Genomic DNA, 21,364 nt, shown 5'->3' with positions numbered 1-21,364 from the left:
CATGGTATATACAAATATATCATATAGACATACTAGCCGGGGGCAGTGGATGTTAAGTCTGACAATTATCCGTCCGAACGTCACCGCCTTAACCCTCTGGCAAAAAACGATTATGTTTGCCACCTTCTGTTTGCTAACAGTAAAAAGGCTTAAAACAATATCAATGTTAATTAAACAATAGTAATGACTATGATATAATTATCATATTAACATAATTTGGCGTTTATTGCTAAGGTATGCTTCACATACTGCAGAAATGTCTAGTGCAATCAAGGGGATTTTGTGTGTTTTTGTTGGCGAGCGATCGTGTGTATACAAGTTATGTATTTGCAGCCATAATTCAAGTCACTTTTTCGGGCTCTAGATATTTATGGTATATTTATTTATATCTGTTATGGTATTAACATGATTTAACATTTTCTTACAGTAAATAACCGGAAGTTAGATTATTTGTTTGTGCGTAACGTTAACTTCATATTTCATAATTGCAGCGATTTCTATTTTCGGTAGTGAGCACACTGTATTTTCTTTCTTGGACAACAAAATTTTTTGAACATCTCTTAAGCCAACGAATAAGAAATGATATCAATAATTTCAAATTTTAAACAAAAATTACGCATAATCATAAGTATGATTTATATACATAACTATAATGCAATATTTGAAAACAACACCTGAGAGAAAAAAATAAGAAAAGGAGATAAGTATAGTTTAGCATCACAAAGGTTCACAGCTTCTGCATCCCATGACCTGAACTGAATCCTACAACAATTAGGTGTGGCGAGGTGATAACGATGTCCTTCAGCTTTGTTTAAAGTTTGGTTAGGATTGGACTTAAACTTTTTGAGAAACAGAGCTAAACGCAAAACCTTAAAGTGAAATGTTGATGACAACACCAAAGTATCGCCTTCGCAAACTATCGTCGCGGGCGATAAAAAACCCATAAACACAAAAAAAAAATTAGGATTGGACATTTTATTTGCATGCAGTCAACACGAATAAAGAGCAACATGGACTAGAATTACAGAAACAATATGGTTTGACAAACATGGCTAGGGATGACTGTGGTCAGTCAGAATTATATAATCCATACGCGACACACATATTTTAACAATTAAAGGATTGTTAGATTGCATTTATTGGAGATAAAATGCAATCTGTGTGGCAGATAAATAGAATAGCGCCCGTTAGGGCTCTATGAATATTTATCTGCCACCCAAATTACATTTATATCTCCAACAAATGCAATCTAACAATCCTTTAATTGTTATATTTACATTTTACTTTCTTGTCCAAAGAAAATCATAACTTAGATGCGAGTTTTAATTCACTGCTTCAGCCATTTAACCTCAACAGCCAAGGCCAATGTGATAAAGTGTTTAAAACATTGAAAAGACAACAAAATTCCAATAGCTTTTCAGTTTTCTTTCAATTATCCAGACATATTAAAGATTTTTTATAGTTTCATAACCAAACTGGTTCATTCAACCACAATGTCAATTTTCCCGCGCGGACTAACATGGTGTCAGTAAACAAGACTCGCATCCGTTGATATAGATATAATTACACCGAGTCTAGGCTGCATTTATTGGCTCATAATGCCGATCACGATTATCATTAGAGTAATAGGATTATCTGTGGCAAAATGTAAATATAAACAAAATTCATGTCGTGAAAAACGTTTAAGATGATAATTGGGTGTAAATATGACAGCATAACTATGAATGAGCACCAAATACCCGCGAGGAAATACTGTTGTACTAGGTTAATATATTCTAAAATCAGCGCGAAAGGCACAAATATATATGTATTATATATAAATATACAAGCAGTAGTATTTGAGTTAACGTCATAACATATATTACATTTAATTAATTGTAAAACGATCGATTTTCCGTAAAAAATCGCGAAATTATTCAACAGAAAAAGGTTGGTGGATATTAAACAAGCAAATTTATGTCGCTGAGAAAATAAGTTGTTTTCCAGTATTTGTTGGAAGTATTATATAAATCATACATGAACCAATTTGAACAAAAATGGTGATTTTTCTGAATATAAATCATTAACAATTAAAGACATTTAATAATATAACATATTTAGCAAATGCACTAATAACACAATACCATTGTATCTGGCGAAATTTTCTAGTATAAGAATACATCACAATAAAAGCTTTTAATATCGTAAATAGTTCTAGTATGCAGTTACAACTTCACTAGTTTTTCTTTTGAGTTCGATTTTTAGAAAATATATTTAAAACCTATCTATTTCCATCATGTTGTAAAAAGCAAAATTTCCTCCATGTCTACATTTTGTCCTTTTAGTAAACTCTTGAATCCTCTGCAATGTAGATCCAATACAAACCCATGTTTCTTAAAATATTTTTAAATCATACCTTGGTAAACATAGCACGCTACATTTTTCAGTCTTTTAGGCCCAATATTGTTTTCCGTGGTAGGTTACTTACATACTGTGAAATAATATCATGTTAATGAGAACCTGATAAAGTATTCAGCTCTACGCGTATTATGACACTGTTATATAAATTCTTAATATGTAATTAGCTTTATTTACATCTATGTGTCATGTTACATAAAAAGACTTGATAAGCCACACTGCGAAAATATACTTAGTACAAGCGTAAAACATTAACCAACCATCTAAGTAATAGATATTGTCCATATATATTTATATACTGTAATCGTGTGTATTAAGCGACTGTATTACTTTTTCCTGTTGTGATTATCTCAATAAATCATATGTCAACAAAATTTTATTTTTCATATCAGTGTTTTCTGTGACGATTTTAATGCATCAGTTCAGTAATATGTAATCAAATATGGTCATGTTCCATTGATTGATATTCTTAAACACTTCTTGTAGTTGTTAGAAGTCTAACAAGGTAATCATGATGGTTGCCACGTATAACAAGTTTAAAATGGCATTGGGCTAACATTTGAGAACGCTAGAATACGCACGCTTACAGTATATCGCTTTATAAAAAGGCACAAAGTAAATAACGACTTAAAGTACATATATAAAACGTGAAATATGTTTTATCCAGTTTACCTTCTCTTAGAATACATTTTAACTCTGAATTCTAAAATCGAAACAAATTGACAACAAAAAACGTGGGTCGTCATTACATACATGTATATATCATACCACTTCCTTGCAATTACTCAATACAAACATGTACTAAACTGAGTTTTTTTCCATTTATAGGGCAGACTCTAGTAAAAACAGCTTTTTCCACCAAGACTGCAATGAAAAAAAAACACCTAAAGAATGCACACAACTTCGTCTTGTACTGTTATGAGCTTATCGGTCTATAAGTGAGAGGTTGCTTGACCGTAAAGGTACATGTACGTGTAGGTGCGGTACTTAGCGTTCATTGAACTGGAACAAACCCTGTCATGCAGTGTTATCGGTGCATAACGTTACTAGTTTATGCAGCTAAATGTTATTGGGGAACAAATCGATAAAAACTGCTTTCAATTTGTTTCTGGTTACACTTTGTTTGTTCGTTTGTTTGATTATTTTAACGTCGCTGCAATCTGGTTAAAATACAGATCAACATTATACGCTACGTTATCTCGGGTTGCCGTCAGATCTGCATAACGTTGTGTATAATGGTGATCTATATTTTAATCAGATTGGTTTAGCTTTATCCTTAATTCCTACTCCTATTCCATTATTACCTTTCGACATTATCATCACTAGCAAGTCTTAGGTGAGTAACATCAATTAATAAAGCCATACGGTCGTTGTGTCTGTTATACAATGTGTTGTTACTGTATGATCAGAACAGCAACGCCGATTCCGTATTTTATCTTTTAACTACAAATCTCAAAACTTAATACATGTACAGTAAAGGACGATACTAAAGCCGAAGCAAGTCTGTAAAGTTTTCAACAAACAAGATTAATTTTAAATACACACACACATTGCTAGATATAGTTTGGATAACTTTATACACATTAATTGAGCTAACCGATATTGCGATATCCTGGAATTAATACAGTAATATTCAAAATATTCTGTACATGTCGACATCATACGATAAAAAAAATGCAGATCTATAATATAAAACAAGTATCAAGCAAAATTTGGAAGCATTATGCATGTACAGTAAAATTTGAATAAGATAAAATAATGTTAAAAACATTGAACATCATGATAAATCTAATACATAAGCTCAAATTTAAAGATGCCCCATCGCCGACAAATAGTATTTTTTCACTATCAAAAAGAGGAGCAGACGATTAAGCATTTTTCTTCAGTAACAAAAATTACTTACTTTACACCATTATCACCATTGAAAAGTCTGAGCCTCTAATTCTACGTCAAGTTAAAAATATGAAAAATAATTAACTGCATCCCGAAAAAATTCCGACGCACTATATCATATATGGAATGAAGTACTGATTGCGAATGTACCAAAGGCAAAATGAAAATATATATTATTTTTGTGTTAATTAGACATACATACACACGATTGAATACCAATTATTGTTCAAATAACGAATATCATTCATGCTCTGTCGGCGGTGGAGCATCTTTAATGACATTGAAAACATAACACCGAGGTATTCAATTCTATGGCTATGCAACATACTGTAATAATATCTATCGAGTATTAATATAATGTCTAGACCTTGAAAAATTATTGAAAATAACACTGATAAACAATTTAAAACAATGTATACAATAATAAAAAAACGCTCTATGCATTGTTCTGGATTACAATTCATTATAAGCTTAGACAAATATAAGTGTTTTATATTCCCAAGAAAGTTCTGTAGGTAGAGCGTTTTGATTGTACCAGCTTTACCAGTTACCTGATCGACAAAAAAAAACCTAGGAAATTATCTTTTATTGACTGATGTCTGTTTCTGACTCCTGACTGAGATACAACGGTCTTAAAAGTGGTTGCGTCTCCATCTGCTTAGCGCCCAGCAGGAAGGGAATGGGACGACTGGTTTGAGGCGAGTTTTAGTAAGATTGCACTATAAAACGGGAAATAGTTCTACTATTACAAGGAGATACAATGAATATATTTAAAACCCCAATCCGTCCAAAATATAACAGCGCTTATCATGGGCAACATATCACATATAAAGGAACTGAGTTGTAAAGATGAGACTAAGCATCATAAACCAACCAACCAACTCTTGTGTTATAAAAGAATAATATTCCTACTGAAATATTTAAAAATGAACACAACGTTTTTTATATCCTAAACATCGAGTGGAATAGGTTTCCTTATCCTGGTAGGTAAAACTAATTATATAACACAAGCATGTATGAAATAGTGAAACAGAGTATATAAAAAAATTGAGACAAAAGATAAAATGGAATACCTAGGTGACCCCATTATTGCCATTCGATAGATCACGCTAGATATTGAGGAACACCAAAACAAAATAATTTAACGAAAAAGATTGGTCATAAGGATATCCGTAGACATACACACTTATTTGACATAAAAGAAAAATATAACATTTAGTTTGAATAGTTGTTCATCTCCATATGAAGATGTACTTTTTGTACACTTACATTATAATGATGTTGAACGATTTACCTTAATCAATGCTTAACACTAGTACATGTAAATTTAATAATTACAGTCTTTATGATTATACTGAAACTTTAAAAATGTGAACCCGGGATTAAGTATGCAGTACTGCATTTTAGCTCTATGTCAAATCATTTTGAACAAGTCTTCTTTGGTGGGTATTTGGACATGATGAACCAAGCTGGTTAAGGCAAATAAGAGACCATTATTGTGCCCATTCCATTTCCACCTTGTAATTCGCATAATGAAATAAACTTGAAGATAGAAGAAAACTCATCTTCAACCTCGTCTTTTCCGACGATACATCTGGTAATAAATTCATGGGGCCATTTCAGCTTTCATACATACTCGGATTGCCATCGGACGATTTATGATATTTATTGTGTGTGCAGATCATATTCTTTATAATCCATTGGATCTAAACTCACCAAAACAAGAATAAAAGAAATGATCATAGTTTTGTAACTAGTAAATCATGAAAAAGCTTTTTTCTAAACGCAAGAATATTAAAGGTAAATTCACAGACCAAACAAGTACCAGAGTCGGAACAAAAACTTTTTGCCAAAACCGTATCCGCTACTACATATGTGTTGAGTTTTATTTGTGTCATTGCAAATGTGTACTATGCCACATTTAATACTTGACCTTTTGAACTTCAACCTGTATCGAACAACCATTCCAATAAAAATGCATGCTTATATAATTAAATCAATGCCGATTACAGAAAGTCAAGAAGACGCATTTTTTCATGACGTAGCATGCAAATATGTTTGGTTTTCAAAAGTTCATAGCCAAACTGTTCTTTCAGTTTTGTTCATTGACACGGATAGTACGGTCAACTGTTTCACAAGTTCTTAGTTATCTGAGAGTTTCAACTGTAAGCTAAATATGACGAACCGAAGGTTGTCCTTGAAATAACATATTGATGCTTTATCTGTCTTGATTCGTTCTTTACATTTCAAAAATATTATTCTGTTCCTAACATATACAATTTTAGTGAATGATTGCACTTGTTCAAGGTCCATAATATCAGGAAATCACATGAATCGAATCTCGTAAAACGACACAGATCCCTTGTTGTTGGCTACAGCCAATATTTTCTGATCAATGCTTAGACTCATTGAATATTTTACATCGACGTTATTACATCTCTGCACGCTGACACCGCCTTTCAACACTTTGCGCGCAAATCCTGAATAAGACGTCACAAACACGTCACCGGTTGATGCGTCCAGTATGAGAACACTTTTCAGTGCAGGAAGAACGACGATTCCGTGTGGTTCTTTCAGCGAGCTAGCACCGTGACGTTGCGCAATTACAGGTCTCTTCTCACTGTGAGCTGTATCGTAAAACACCGCCTCGTTGTTACGAATATCACAAAATGCAAGATATCTGGCTTCAGACAGAACCAGATTTCTAGGAACAGACATTCCGTTCCGGATGTCAATCTTCGCAGTGGTATGGCCTTGCATCGTTATAATGGAAACTCGTGTTGCAGCGTATGGTGGACCAATTCCACAGATTAATCTTCCGTTGCTTTTACAAAATCCTACACTTGTAAACTTTCCTCCACATTTCATCGTCTTTTGTAGCCTAGGAGCACCGGAACCTGGAGAGGATGAGAAGTTCACAAGGAGTAAACTCGCTTTATTTGGAGCAGCCACAACACACATTGTGTCCGATATACCGGCGACATCGGTCGGTTCCGTACCGCAGTCAAACATGTCGACGACACCCATGAAACCATCATCAGCCATACGCTGAAGACGACGATTCTTTTGATCAGCCACAACAAAGTATTCACCGACAGTGGTAATGGCTACCAAATACGGATTAGTAAAATCCCTATCTGTTTTCGTATCGACTTTTGCTATATCTTTAAACATGGTGATAGTTTGTGCACCAGGTGGGATGGGGCTTCGCAGGAACCTTGCCGTTTCATCAGAAACTGCAGGGGCCAAAGGCGGAGCTGATGGCTGTATGTGGGACATTTGTGGATACCTTGACGGATTAGGTTGGTGGAAGCCAACCTGGGAAGGGTAAGGATATTGCATTGCTGAATTATATGGCGATTGGATTCGACTGTTTGTATTTTCATTTCCTGGTATCGGTGGTGCTGATGCTGATGGTCTACGGCGAACAACCGAAGAACGCCAAGGTCGAGGTCTTTGTATGAAGGATTGCCGTGATATGTCCCTGTAACTCGGAGGAGGTGGATCATCCTGGCTATTAGAAGGAGGAGGAGGTGGCGTGGTTTCGTGAGTATTTTGGCTGATCTGATCCGAGGATGCCCTCTCAGACGGTCTCTGTGCAGAGCTCTGTTCAGTCGAAGCCTGATTATCCATCTCAGATTCTTCTTCAAATGTAGCAGCAACTGCATCGCTATGACAACAGTCTATTACTTCAATCTTTACAATATCTGTGTCTGTCATTTTGTCCTCTAGGTTAGTGTTGATCATAAATCGTACATTGTAACTCTTATCGGCATCTGATTTCAGCTTTGACAACATGGTTTTAAATACTTCAAAATCTTTTCGCAAATGTTTTGTAATCACCAAATTTTCGGGGGCATTTGTAGCACTGCGCCCTTGTAGAGCACTTAAAAGACGTTGTCGAGATTGCACAGAAGAACACATATTTTCGCAAATAACAGTGTCACGCTCCAATTGTTCTTTTTCTTTCTCCTTGAGTTCCTTCGCTTTTTCTAGCACTTTCCGTTCTTGCTCTTCCAGATATCTAACAACTTTTTCCTTGAGGTCTGAGTAATACGATTTGACCGTTGCTTCATGTAGTTCAGAGTCGTGAAATACGTTCTCTAACTTGTAATGCAGAGTGTTGCTGGCAGTTTCGGTTTCTGACAAAAAATCACACAGGTCTCCAGACATTTCTTTTGTCTTTTTATATGCTTCCACGTGCATGCTCTTGTCAATTATACGTATGATACAACGTGCATGTCTCTCGCGTTTGCAAAGTTCGCATGCAAGCACATTACACCCCAAACATAAGAAATGGCATAGTTGGCCATCGTGAATTACACATGGGGCTCTGTTGATTCCATCAATGCTGCGAATGGGCGAGGGATTTTCACCGTCCTTGAAAAATCGACGGACGTCGCGCTGTAAAGCATCTTCCTCTGGCACCAGTAAATAATCCTGGGATATAACAGCTTCCTGTTCGACGGGTAAATGTTGATACTCGCACACTGGACATGGAAATGAGGCTTTCCCGAAGTACTCGGTTATGTAAACTACCAAGCATTCGTGACAGAAAACGTGTTGACACTTCAGCTTTTTTGGGTACGACATTGGTCCTTCGCATAGCCCACACTGGTAAAACTCTTTGAGTACTTCCTCCATGTTTTATTGAGAAGTTTTACTATTCTGTTTATTATTCCAGTGTATATTTACATCACAAATATCCACAGAATTCCAATGGTTGGTAATTGGTCACATCATTGCGTCTGCAAAATAAAAGGTAATAATAACTCAAAATTTTTTAAATGGAATGTTAACGGACGACGGACCACGACGGACTATAGACTATCGCAATAGGTCACCATGACCCATAGTTAGGTGACCCAACAATCTTTTAGGTTGGGTTTTTGTATTGTTTGCAAATTATTTTTAACTGCAATAACTCAAATGGAAAATGTTAACAAAAAAAAATAATAAATACAGTTGACATCCCCTTTCTTCGCTACGATATTAAATTTACTATGACGTAAAGTACGTATACAATGCAATTTCATTAATAATTAATATACATTTTGTGCACCGGTGTATACATTTTTATGTGTATGCATTATACTACAGATTGAGACTCCTAAAACCTTAATTATATGAGTCGATGTTGTTATATCATAATTATGCCACCGTTTGTTCTATGAAGCGTTTATATTTTAGGCGCTGATTCTGGCATTTGGCCTCAAAATAAAGGTCATACTTGTAGATAATCTACTTATATAATCTTATACACTGTATCTAGATCTATACACTATATACATTGTACGTGTACATGTATACATCTGGTATGTCATTCATCCAGAATTTGAACATTGTGTGTACATGTTTCGCACACGTACGTACGAACTGCATATGTACTTTATTTACCGTCTATACATGAGCATTGCAGCAATTTGCTGCATTGTACATGCATACATGTACACTCACTGTCACAAATGACCCCGCCCACCTTTACACGATATGTACATTAACTTCAGACTCCGAGATAAGCTGATGCAAAACAAATGCATCTGTATAATTCTATATTTTCGATGTATTTGTTTAAATCCTCAAAAATAAATACCTGTGTGCTCTCTCTACAGAGATGGAGTTATTACCTTATCAGCCGTATGTATTCGGTCGTGTTCTTTTCTATTTGGCTATTTGCGTAAATTTTTCACGTTATCACGGGCGCGTTCTATTCACTCGTATTAAAGTACGCGATATTGATCTTGTAAAAGTTTTGTATCATAGAAAATATTGAGAATGAAGTTAGCTAAAGGTATATGTGCAGATCTTAATAAGTATACAATAATTATACAGCACAATGATTCCATAACGAGAAAAAACAACCTTTTTATTGAGATGTGTACATAAATAATAATGTTGGTGGGGAAAAGGAATGCCATGATATTTCTGCCAATGACAGTACCTATGTAAATAAGTCTTTCCTATATATAGCCGAATATATGTTGATAATACACGTATGTGCTTCGGTTGCAAGGATAACAAGATCACTAACCACGAGGAAGAAACAGTCAGAACCAGCTTTTGGTTTTGTTTTTTTATTATACAGTATTATCTAAGGACAGCCTCTCGTGTATGTGGCGTATTGTGCCAGTGTGTTTGAAGATCAATGTGCGTACGTGTTTCGGGAGACTGTGGTATATATTGGTGTTAACTTGTGTCTTCTTGACAGTATAGTGGAACTGTTGCCCTTTTTATATAGTACCATATCACTGAAGTATGCCACCACCGAAAATACCAAGCAACACACCCTACCCAGTTATATTTTAAACTGAAAACGGGTCATGGAACCAATATTAAAAGTACCACTTTTATAGATTATGGTGTGTGTCGGCTAGGGGATATAATAAAGAGTTTTCCAAAGCCAGAAGTGAAGCGGTATCAAAGGAGACGTTTGGAAGAATAAAGTCAATTACGAAGAAGAGAAAAGATATCCTATCGCCAAACACTATCATACAATAGGACAGAAGGTACAGTTCTAATGCCCTACCTGCAGTTCAGTTAAGGACGGCTTCTCCTGTATACAATGTGTGGCGTGTTGAGATGTCTATGTTTGTATGTTTGAATGGTTTTTATTAGTTAATTGTCCTATTAACAGCCAGTGTCATGTAAGGACGGCCTCCCATGTTTGCAGTTCGTAGCGTGTGTGAAGTGTGAGGTGCATGTTTTGGGAGACTGCGATATGTTCGTGTTATGTCTTCTTGTAAAGTGGAACCCTGCCCTTTTACAGTGCAATATCATTGTAGCATGCCGCCGATGACACCAAGCAACACACCCCATCCGATCCCATAATACTGACAACGGGCGAACCACAGGCGTTTGGCTCTATAGACATTTCTCTCTATAAATATATGTAATACTGTAGCGACATAGTTATACATATATATAGAGAGAAAAAGTGTCGACACAGTATTACATATATAGAGAGAAAAATGTCTATAGGGCCAAACGCCTGTGGGGGAACCAGTCGTCTTACTCCCTGTATGCTGAACACAAAGCAGGAGCAGAAACTACCACTTTTACAGACTTTGGTGTGTCTCGGCCAGGCGACAAAATCTAGAGTCTTCCTCACAGGGGCAAGCGCTCAACAGAAGGCCAAAAGTGAGGCGGTATCAAGGGATATGTTAAGAAGAACAAAGATAGATAAGAATAGGAGTAAAAGATAAGATCCTATATTTAGTCGCCTTTACTATCATGCAATAGGGGCAGCAGGTACCATTCTAACGCCCTACCTACAGAGCATAGATGTCTATGTTAGGAGGTCTCCCATATATGCGGTATTTCATACTTTCAGTGGGAGAATACATTTATATATAACGAAAGATCTTCCACTATTACAAGCCGACAGAAAACTTTCAAAGCTTTTAGCGGTATTTCATACTTTCAGTGGGAGAATACATTTATATATAACGAAAGATCTTCCACTATTACAAGCCGACAGAAAACTTTCAAAGCTTTTAGTTTTTAGTGTAAAATAAGGAGTTAGACAAGTAGGCGTCATAAGTCCGGACCTATATTTATGATATCACATGGAGTTAGACAAGGAGGCCTCATAAGTACGGATCTATATAAGGGATTTTACTGTATTAAAAACCAAAATAAGAAAACATTACATAAGAATAACATAGCAATTAGATAACATTAAGCAGGAAAATGGAATCATAATTAAGATATACAAAAGGAAAAATGTTGAGTATAGGAAAAAATAACCCCGCCAAAGACCACAATATAAATTCTGATGAAGAGCGAAAGCCAACATGATGACTGCCGTAACATACACACATATATATACGTCAGGACTAATGATCATGGATGCATCCATCCACTATTGTGTACAAACTGTATTGTGTGAGGTAGGCTTTGAGTTCTGTCCCCTGGTCTTTAAAGTGGTAGTTTCTGCTCCTGCTTAGGGCTCAGCATAAAGAGAGTGCGACGAATGGTCACCCGTTGTCAGTATAATGGAGCGGGTGTGTTGCTTGGTGTCTTCGGCGGCATGCTTCGGTGATATAGCACTATAAAAAGGGCAAGAGTTCCTATACTGCAGACTCCCAATACACGCTCTACGCATGCGCACTTCATACACACTACACACCGCATACATGGAAGGCCATCCTTAATTACAAGACCCCGGCTGTTCAAAGGGAACGTGAAGTCTTCATAGCGGTAATTTGTTGTCCTCATTGTGTTAAATCTGAAAAGGCGACTAAATTCGGGATCTTATATTTTCTCTTTCCAATTTTTTTCTTTCATCACGCCTCAGTTTTGGTCCAGAATTGGTCAAGGTTCTGTCCCCTTGTCGAGGAGCACAAGTCAATAAAAGTGTAAATTTATACTGCTGCGTGGCGCTCACAACGTAGTGGTCCGACTGGTTTACCCGTTGTCAGTATAATGTGACCAGTTTGGGTGATTCAGTGAGATAGCACTCTAACATCGGCAAGTTTCACTATTGCAAGGAGGCACAACACCAATATACTGCAGCTTTCCAAAACATACAAACATTCAAGCACGGATCACGTTGCACACAGGGAGATATGACGTTGGGTCTAATCAATCAAAGCAGAAAATCAGCCAACCATTGTTGTTCAATCCAAGACGATTACATGCCTGGCCTCTCAGTTTTCTTATCATTAACCATTTTAAAATGAATAAATCATACCAACACCAACAAAATGTACAGATAAGAATGGTGGATGATCATATATAGAATCAAGATAACAGGGCAGGAAGTCTTGTCCAAGAGCACATTCCCTCTTCGTGTGGAGACTGAATTGGCGATGGAAAAATGACCAGGTGCTCAGGCAGCTTGCAGACACTTTGAAGAGCAAGAAGAAGAAGGCAAGGGTCACAAAAAGAGCTATCATTTATAAGGTTCGGGTGGAGGAGCAAACACCAGTGGAAACGCCATACGATACTAACAGTTAGATGTAGTTTTGTCAACGCCTAGTAGGAAGCAACTGGTGATGGGGGAACAAGCTGTGCCCTGAGAGAAATTTGTTTGAAATCTGCCCACAAGAGGTAAAACAAAAATTCGGCCCATTTGGGTTCTTACGAGTAAAATTCCCCTAATCCACATTTTCTTCTTTAAAATGATACCCATCACAACACTTCTAATACTATATTAAAGTTGAAATCAATGAAAGCAGTACTTTAAAACTTGCATCAAAACCTTAACCGGTAATTTCCAATGCTGATGTGGACGCCAAGGTGATTCAATATGATAAGCCCCTTTAATATAGTGTTAAACTGGCCTGGTAGAATGTATAATCTTGATCATTATTTTATTCTACCACTCCATGTTCAAATACAATGTAATTCGATATAGACTTCGACAAAGATCCATAATTAAAAAATAATGTATAGAATGTAATAAAAAATCAAGGAAAATTTTAATCTTTTAATATCACAAACAAGTGTTTAGCACATTGAATTTTACACTTTCACATACTGATGTAAGCAATAATTCAGCGTATTACTTCAAAATGTAATATACATATATTGGTATACATATTTATACATTCTGGCATGGTTCTATACATATCTCCATTCCAGCAGAGCTATGTAAGGAATTTACCCATGTCTATTTCATTCAATATGATCTTCTCCCATAACATTATTAGTAACATTATTATATATTTATGCGAGTTAAAGTGCCCTTTTTCTTAACAACACATTGGTTAAACAAGAGTACTTCAGTGCAGAAAAATACACATTCATTCATCATAATGCCCATATTTTGCAATTACAAAACTATACTATAAACAAACTATCTTTCGTGTGTGATTTGTTTTTGCGAATAGATATCTACAGCATTTAAATTGATAGGAATTTTTCTTTTACTTTGAAATCCGTGAATGTTAATCTTCGCAAACTTTTTTTGAAATGTAAACGGCGAAAATTAGTAGCCGCATAAGAAAGTTGGTTTAATAACTGTTTACTTCAACACTATAATCCAATTTCAATATCAACAAATTTTATTGACATATAGATACAGTCAAAAGAATTAGACAGTAGACAAGGCCTATCTAAGTCTTTTTCTTAAAACACTATAATTTAAGTAGGTTTAGGTAATGAATAAATTGCAGAACACTATAATTATATATATGTATATAAATAAGAACTACCAGTTACCTTTTTGATAATATCAAATATTTAGGAGACAGGGATCAAGCCAAAAGCAAAGATCTCTTACAATTTCCAGTTCAGACCCAATCAGCATTAATAAAAATATTACAAAATATCAGACATAAGTCTAGAACATATTTTTCAGGTGTCAAATCACAGAAATAAAACACATCTTCAGGATGAACCAATATTGAACTGAATTGTTTGAACACTAACAAATTACCAAATTTTTTTTTATGTTTTATAAATTATGCCCTTATTTGGTGGTTGTGATATGAATTGCAACTTACACAAAATTAATGTATTCATAAAATATATAACTTGTGTGAGTTAAACCTACAGGTATTTTTTTTCTAGACATATTGCAAAATTTGGGAGGAATTGGAGCAAAAAGGGAGTTCTTCTAAAAGGTATATTTATTTGAATTCAAGCTAAAATCAGAGTAAAGGTAGAATATTGCCATTTATATGAATATTATAAAACATTAAGCTAATAAATGACAGGTACATTAAATGTGTATGCAATTTTTATTTGTTGCAAGCAAATAGTGTGCAATCTGTTATACAATGTCCCATGTATATACCATAGGAAAATATTGAATGGAAATCTGTTATACCGAAGCGAAATATTGAATTGAAATCAATGTGATGAACTAACACAATATGAAAGGTTTAGAATGATACATTTTTTTTTCTTTGTTAATGGGAAGAAAAAATGTTTGGATAAAATCCTTTAGCAATGGGAATTATCTTAAAGATGCTCCACCGCTGACAAATGGTATTTTTTCACTATCAAAAACAGGAGCAGACGATTTAGTATTTTTCTTCAGTTACAAAAGTTACTTACTTTACACCATTACCACCATTGAAAAGTTTGAGCTTCTAATTTCAATTCAAGTTCAAAATATGAAAAATAATTAATTGCAAAAAAACTATATCCTATATGGAATAAAGTATTGATTGCGCATGCACCAAAGGCAAATAAATTATCTTATATTATTTTTTGTGTTAATTAGACATATATATACACGATTAAACACCAAATATTGTTCAAATGATGAATATCATTTATGCTCTGTCGGCAGTGGAGCATCTTTAAATTATAAAAGGAATTATTTAAAATTCAGATTTTAGATAATTAATTTCAGCACAACTAATGAAACAAACAAGCATTGGAAATTGTTGGAATAAATAATCATAAATACACATACATAATATATTTTGTATATGTTTCGTCAATTGCTTTACACTGAAACCATTGCAACATTAATAATGTGACTCAGCCTGTGATATTTCACAAAATGACCAGGGTTATATCGGGGCCAGGGTTATATAGAACAATTTTAACATCTGTTGAATTATTCACTTTTTATCATGATTATAACCAGTTCCACAAAGTTCTATTTGGGTCAACAAACATTCCTCTTCAGTGGGACACTAAAAGATAAATTACTGGTATTAGTACTAATTAATACCTTTTTTCATAATTGTTGAAATAAAACAATGTCAGAAGATCTAGATCAGATTAAATTCTTAGATTATCTTAGATTATTTCATAACAAAATAAAACAAAAATTATGTCCCTTTGTTTTTAAAGATCTACAATAATTATTGCTTTACAAATAAAATATTTCTTTCATTACAAGCAAAGAACACAAAATAATATCATAGAAAATAAATACACTGACCTCCAAAAGTTCTGTAACATATGTTAAAATTTGCTGCAGTTTATCTCTGTGAAAACCCTCAAAAAACATTTAATGAATTAAAGAAGATAAATAAGTTGATAAATAATATTTTTATATACTGATGCCTGTATTAAAAAGGTTTACATATTTCTGTACTTAGTGTATATTTGTAAAACTGCACGTGTAACAGAACTTTTGGAGGGCACTATACTTTAAACACATAAATAATTTATCTTTAAAGCTTGATTAATGTAAATTGTCTAAAGCAATTTTTTTTCATGTTAACATGGCATCATTCACCATAGAGTTCTCCAGACTAAAGTCGTATGTGTACTGGGAAAGATTAACCTGATGACGGTCAAAGGGCAGTGTTTGACCATGAATAATATTAACAACAGTTTGGATCTGAGGGTTGAGCACAAATGGGACATCTGAAACAGCAGTCTTGTGACCAAGTGTGTCATACTGATTCTCCATGTAATTAGCAGATGTAGTATTTTGATTAAAGTTTGTATATTGGGAACTTTCTATGCTCATACTGGACGATGTAGACAAAGAACGACAGTACTGGGTGTAGGAAGGCAGATTGTTGCTGTCGTCTGCGATATCTTGATTCTGGAAATAAACCACCAAAAACATTTGTACATACAGTGGATATATACATCTGAAATGATTTGAACTTGTAACATGATCTGATTATTTGGCTTAAAGTACAGAAGAATTCTTTATAATTCACATGCATTCACCCTAAAAATATGAAAAAGCATAAGAATAATACTCTCATTTACAGAACATCAAGCATTACTGGTTAATATTTTCTTATGACCAAAATGTAAAAATGGAGGTACATGTACATGCTTATATGTACTTGTAAGTCTGAATTCATGATCAGGTTATATAACTATGATAAATATCCTATGAATTTGCCTTTTCAAATTTTGTTTTTACATATATCTAAAAAGAATTTTTTTCTGAAAAAAAAAAATTGTTTACTTTCACAATCTCAAATCTATTCATTTAAAACAAAGGTCAGGGAATGGGAGACAAATTTCTTTTAAAGGACAATCTTGGGGTAAAGCATTAACTTTTTCTATTACACATTGACACAAAACATTTTTTCCTATTTACCTGAGCAACACTGTGGTAGTCTGGAGGAGAATTTACATTATCAGTGAAATCACAGGCTCTGACTGTTGTCCTCTCGCTGCGGCTTTGTCCGACCACTAAAAATCCGTCCTGTACATTGTCTTGTGTCTGTCCTCTCTCGGGAGGATTTACAGTCTCTCTTCTTCCTGAATTGTTTGACCTTCCTGTGAATGGTTTGAACAAAGCTGAAAACATTTCCTGGGCATGATTCATAACTGGTGTTAACTTTCAAACTTTTTGCTCATCATTAGTGAATCCTGTTCGTGTAGTGCTCCTAATTTATTTTTTGTTTTCCTTGTTATATTTTTTGAAATCCTTTGTTATCCCTAGGGTGTTTCCTTATTGATATTATTATAAATAATTATCGACACTGTCATCTGAAAAAAAAAGAAATAATGTGATAATTCCTGTTAGCATCAAAGAATGACAATTAAAGCATATTGCAGATTATTATACAGTTGTACAATTTCAGTAAATTACACAAAGAAAAAAAACATCCACTTGGTGCTATGGAAACTACACTCCAGATTAATGCATCGATATCAAACTCACTATCAAAACATCATCGGATCTTATCAAAAACAGAATACATACATGCAGAGATTTAGACACTAAGGCAAAAAAAAAAAAGCCTGTTTAGGACATTGGCAAAAAAAATAGGGTCAGTCGGTCGGTAGGATTTAAAAAAAAAAAAATTTTCAAAGCCTTTCACCTTAAAATGATGGCCGAAACCGTAGTCTGAGATCGAAATCTAGATTTAAAAAAAAAATAGATGTACTACTTCTGACAATCATAAGGTGTTTTTGTTTATTTCAGTTACATAACATAATGTTTCAAAAGTGTCTCGTGCTTATTACAACAATGTTAGACAACAGTATGAAGGTAATAGCACAAGGAGACACTTTTTAATAGGGTTATACTGTACCATTAAGAATGAAACGGTACGATACCAAACTGGTACCAATGAAATGATACCAGTATTTTACCATTATTTTTGAAGAAATATAATGTCTAACATACATGTACTACATATAGATTTCATTTGGTTTAACGTTGTTCATGCACAAGTTGTTGTGTGGAAAACAGAATTTCAATACTTAAATATCATGTCCCACTCAGTGCATGTCTCCTTCATTTAGTCACTTTAAATGTCAAATTTCCTTATTCGTGTTTTTATGCCCCGCTTTTTCCAAAACGGGGGATATTAATTTGGGTTTGTCTGTCAGTCATTTTCTGCCATTTCCGTGCAATAAGTGTAACAAATGTAAACTGATTTTCTTCAAACTTAGTAACAAGGTTAATGCCTTAAGGACTCTGCCAAGTTCAATCGCGACTTTCAACTGACCTTATTTAGGGAGTTATGGCCCGTTGCTTAAATAAAAAAAAAAGTCAGTTTCTGCCACTTCTGTACAATAACAGTGATTTTTCAGGGTATTTTGGGAAAACATGTTTTGACACAAATTGGGAATTTTTAATCGCGAAAAGAGGAGTTTTAGGAAAAGTTACCCATTACTGAACATGGTGTTATAGGTAATTAAATATTGTATAACTGTGTTATTTGATGTAACATGCTGTTTTTACATGGACCTGTATTGTATCAACAAAACAATCTTTTATCAGGACAGTTTTTTTTTGTCTCAGCAGTTTGATTTGGGGATTTTTCATTGTAATTGGGAAAAATATAGGGGGGCTTTGGCATTGGGAATGGGGTCGTTTTCCGACCCCAGTTATATAAGGAGAAAAATCACTGAATAACTGTAATAAATATTAACCTATTTTCTTCAAACTTTGTAACAAGTTTGAATGCTTTAAGTGCTTGGCCAGGTTCGATCAACTCCCTCAGCAGATGTTATTTATCAGAGTTATGGCCCTTTAATTTACTACAAATGTAATTTTTCTGCAGTTTCTGTGTAATAACTAACAAATGTTAAAACTAATATTGTTAAAACTTGGTAACAAAGTTAAATGCCTTAAGGTAGCTCCATACTTTTGGGAAAACCCATGTCTTTTTTTTCTAACAGGTCTTATTTTCTTGCATTTTTCATGTAGATTTCAAATCTATAAAGATAAATGGGTGTTCTCTCGAACTACTTTTTGAGATGTTTGAGCTTGAAATATACCATCCCTGCAAATTTGCTGACCGAAAATAGAAAAATTCATAAAATTATGTTTTCTGTAATATTAGGGTGAATGTAGTCTCGATCCTGTTGATTTTTTGTCCTAATTTTCTTACGATAGAACAATATGCTAACTAATTTTTGTTATTTCCCAGGACCGTTTCTATACGTAATTATCATGTTTTGCCATATTTTCGCCAGTAAAAAAATCAATGAATAGGCCAAAAAGGAAATGAAAACCCATGTCAATTTCACAATATTTGTATATGATATGCCCAAATATCATATAAAAAACACGAGGTCCTCGATCAAAATTTCACAATTTTGTAAGCTCGAAGTTTGTAACTCGCAACCCTACCCCCATTTCATCCAGTGCTAAGATGGGTTATAATTGATTATTTTTTGAAAATCATGCCGCCAAAAAACATTCCACATCAGTTCATACGTTTTTGTGATATTATATCTGGTTTATGTCTGTTTGTTTTTATGATTTTCTCCAAATTGTGTGTTTAAAGGAAATCCGTATGCAATTTTTTTAGAATTCCGGAATTTCGGTCGGGCCGGGTCCCCTCTTATGATTTATAGTGACGAACGGCACTTCCGGTGTTTAAAAATCCATTCCCATTTATGACAGGGACCGCAAAAACCTCAGAGATAGCATATAATTTTCACTTCACTGCTTTTATTTGATTTATTTAATGATTTTAAACATTCAATATTATATGTAGACAATTTTCACCTATTGAAAAAATATCCAAGTGTGATGTCGTGGCGTATCGGAAACCATTCTGGAATTCAAAACAACCTCCGCAACTTCCGGTATAGCATCATATGAATTGGCGCGATTTTCAAAAGTATGGACCTACCTTAAAGGCCCATTACCTTTCCAGAGCAAAATATAAAGGTTTCTTTAAAAACATTAATAACATCAAAAAATGCATACCGATGACCTAAAATAAGGTTACCACACCAAACATATGCAAGATTTCCTGCGTAGTATATAAAAACAGTGGAGAGTCAATTCGCTGTTTTGCCGTCTGGCGCAGTGACAGTCAACTACCGCGCAGTATTTAGGACGAAGGCGGGAAACATAGTACGACCCGCGTTATGAAAATAAACATTTTATTTATTTTAATAAAATCGTTCAGAAGGTGATGATAAATGTAGTATTAACGGTAAGTTAATAATTCTTAAGACTCTACAAAATTATCGATCTTGTTTTACATTCCCATTTAAAAAATTAAAAAGCCGTTTCGGAAAGGTAGTGAGCCTTTAAGGGTTTAGCCAAGTTCGATCGCCACTTTTGGCAGAGTTATGGCCCTTTGGTTTAATTAAAAAAAAAGTAATTTTCCGCCACTTCTGTACAATAACTGTAATAAATATTAACCAATTTTCTTCAAACTTGGTAACAAAGTTAAATGTCTTACTAAATATGTTTAAACGATTATTTTATACATACATACATGTAGTATTACCACAGGAGTTTGACGTTCTATCAATAATATATAACTAGTATAAATATATATATAAAAAAAAATACCCCTATATAGGGATATTTTTTATATATTATTGATAGAACGTCAAACTCCTGTGGTAATACTACATGTATGTATGTATAAAATAATCGTTTAAACATATTAAGCATTAGCCATACATGAGACAAATGGTACATGTAGTTAAAATCGTATGTCAATAGCAGTCTTTGATTCAAATTAAAATATTTCTTACCGAAGTCTCCTGCTCATCAACTGACTGATTATCTAGTTATCTCTCTTCAGTCTTGCTTATTAGAAAAATCTTTCTGTGTTTATGATGACGATACACTAGTCTATTTCAAAATTAATTCTGATTCAACAGCAATTCACTATTACCTGTCTAAATGACGTCAGAGAAAACAGATCTAAATGACGCATACCTGTCATATTTTCTACTTTCATTTCAACCGGAAATAGTTAACTAATATTAG

The 21,364-nt window shown here is 34.3% G+C and overlaps 2 protein-coding genes across 5 annotated transcripts; both read right to left on the bottom strand.

Moving 5' to 3' along the window:
- Positions 1-955: 955 nt before the first annotated feature.
- Positions 956-9,969, bottom strand: LOC138314271 (uncharacterized). 2 transcript variants are annotated; one of them, XM_069254526.1, is made up of 2 exons: positions 9,918-9,969; positions 956-9,038 (listed from the first exon to the last, which is right to left on the bottom strand). In XM_069254526.1, the coding sequence occupies exon 2, from the start codon at positions 8,932-8,934 to the stop codon at positions 6,616-6,618; it is 2,319 nt and encodes a 772-aa protein (XP_069110627.1). In that variant the 5' UTR covers positions 8,935-9,038; positions 9,918-9,969; the 3' UTR covers positions 956-6,615. The 2 variants fall into 2 exon arrangements, with proteins under 2 accessions (XP_069110627.1, XP_069110626.1); XM_069254525.1 differs by having other exon boundaries at positions 9,884-9,942.
- A 3,736-nt stretch (positions 9,970-13,705) lies between these two features.
- On the bottom strand, positions 13,706-21,348 carry LOC138314269 (uncharacterized). 3 transcript variants are annotated; one of them, XM_069254521.1, is made up of 3 exons: positions 21,127-21,348; positions 17,264-17,658; positions 13,706-16,750 (listed from the first exon to the last, which is right to left on the bottom strand). In XM_069254521.1, the coding sequence occupies exons 2-3, from the start codon at positions 17,492-17,494 to the stop codon at positions 16,412-16,414; spliced, it is 570 nt and encodes a 189-aa protein (XP_069110622.1). In that variant the 5' UTR covers positions 17,495-17,658; positions 21,127-21,348; the 3' UTR covers positions 13,706-16,411. The 3 variants fall into 3 exon arrangements, with proteins under 3 accessions (XP_069110622.1, XP_069110624.1, XP_069110623.1); XM_069254523.1 differs by having other exon boundaries at positions 21,270-21,336; XM_069254522.1 differs by lacking the exon at positions 21,127-21,348 and adding an exon at positions 20,138-20,388.
- Positions 21,349-21,364: the final 16 nt, after the last annotated feature.

Source organism: Argopecten irradians, chromosome 2 (genome assembly GCF_041381155.1).
Source record: "Argopecten irradians isolate NY chromosome 2, Ai_NY, whole genome shotgun sequence".
NCBI lineage: Eukaryota > Metazoa > Mollusca > Bivalvia > Pectinida > Pectinidae > Argopecten > Argopecten irradians.
This window is presented reverse-complemented; position numbering and strand designations above follow the sequence as displayed.

Bases quoted from the DNA above. Each gene is read 5' to 3' on its own strand.
- LOC138314269 (XM_069254521.1), bottom strand. From the start codon at position 17,494: ATGAATCATGCCCAGGAAATGTTTTCAGCTTTGTTCAAACCATTCACA. The intron at 16,751-17,263 runs GTAAATAGGAAA...GTTTATTTCCAG, and splicing joins ACTACCACAGTGTTGCTCAG to AATCAAGATATCGCAGACGA.
- LOC138314271 (XM_069254526.1), bottom strand. From the start codon at position 8,934: ATGGAGGAAGTACTCAAAGAGTTTTACCAGTGTGGGCTATGCGAAGGA.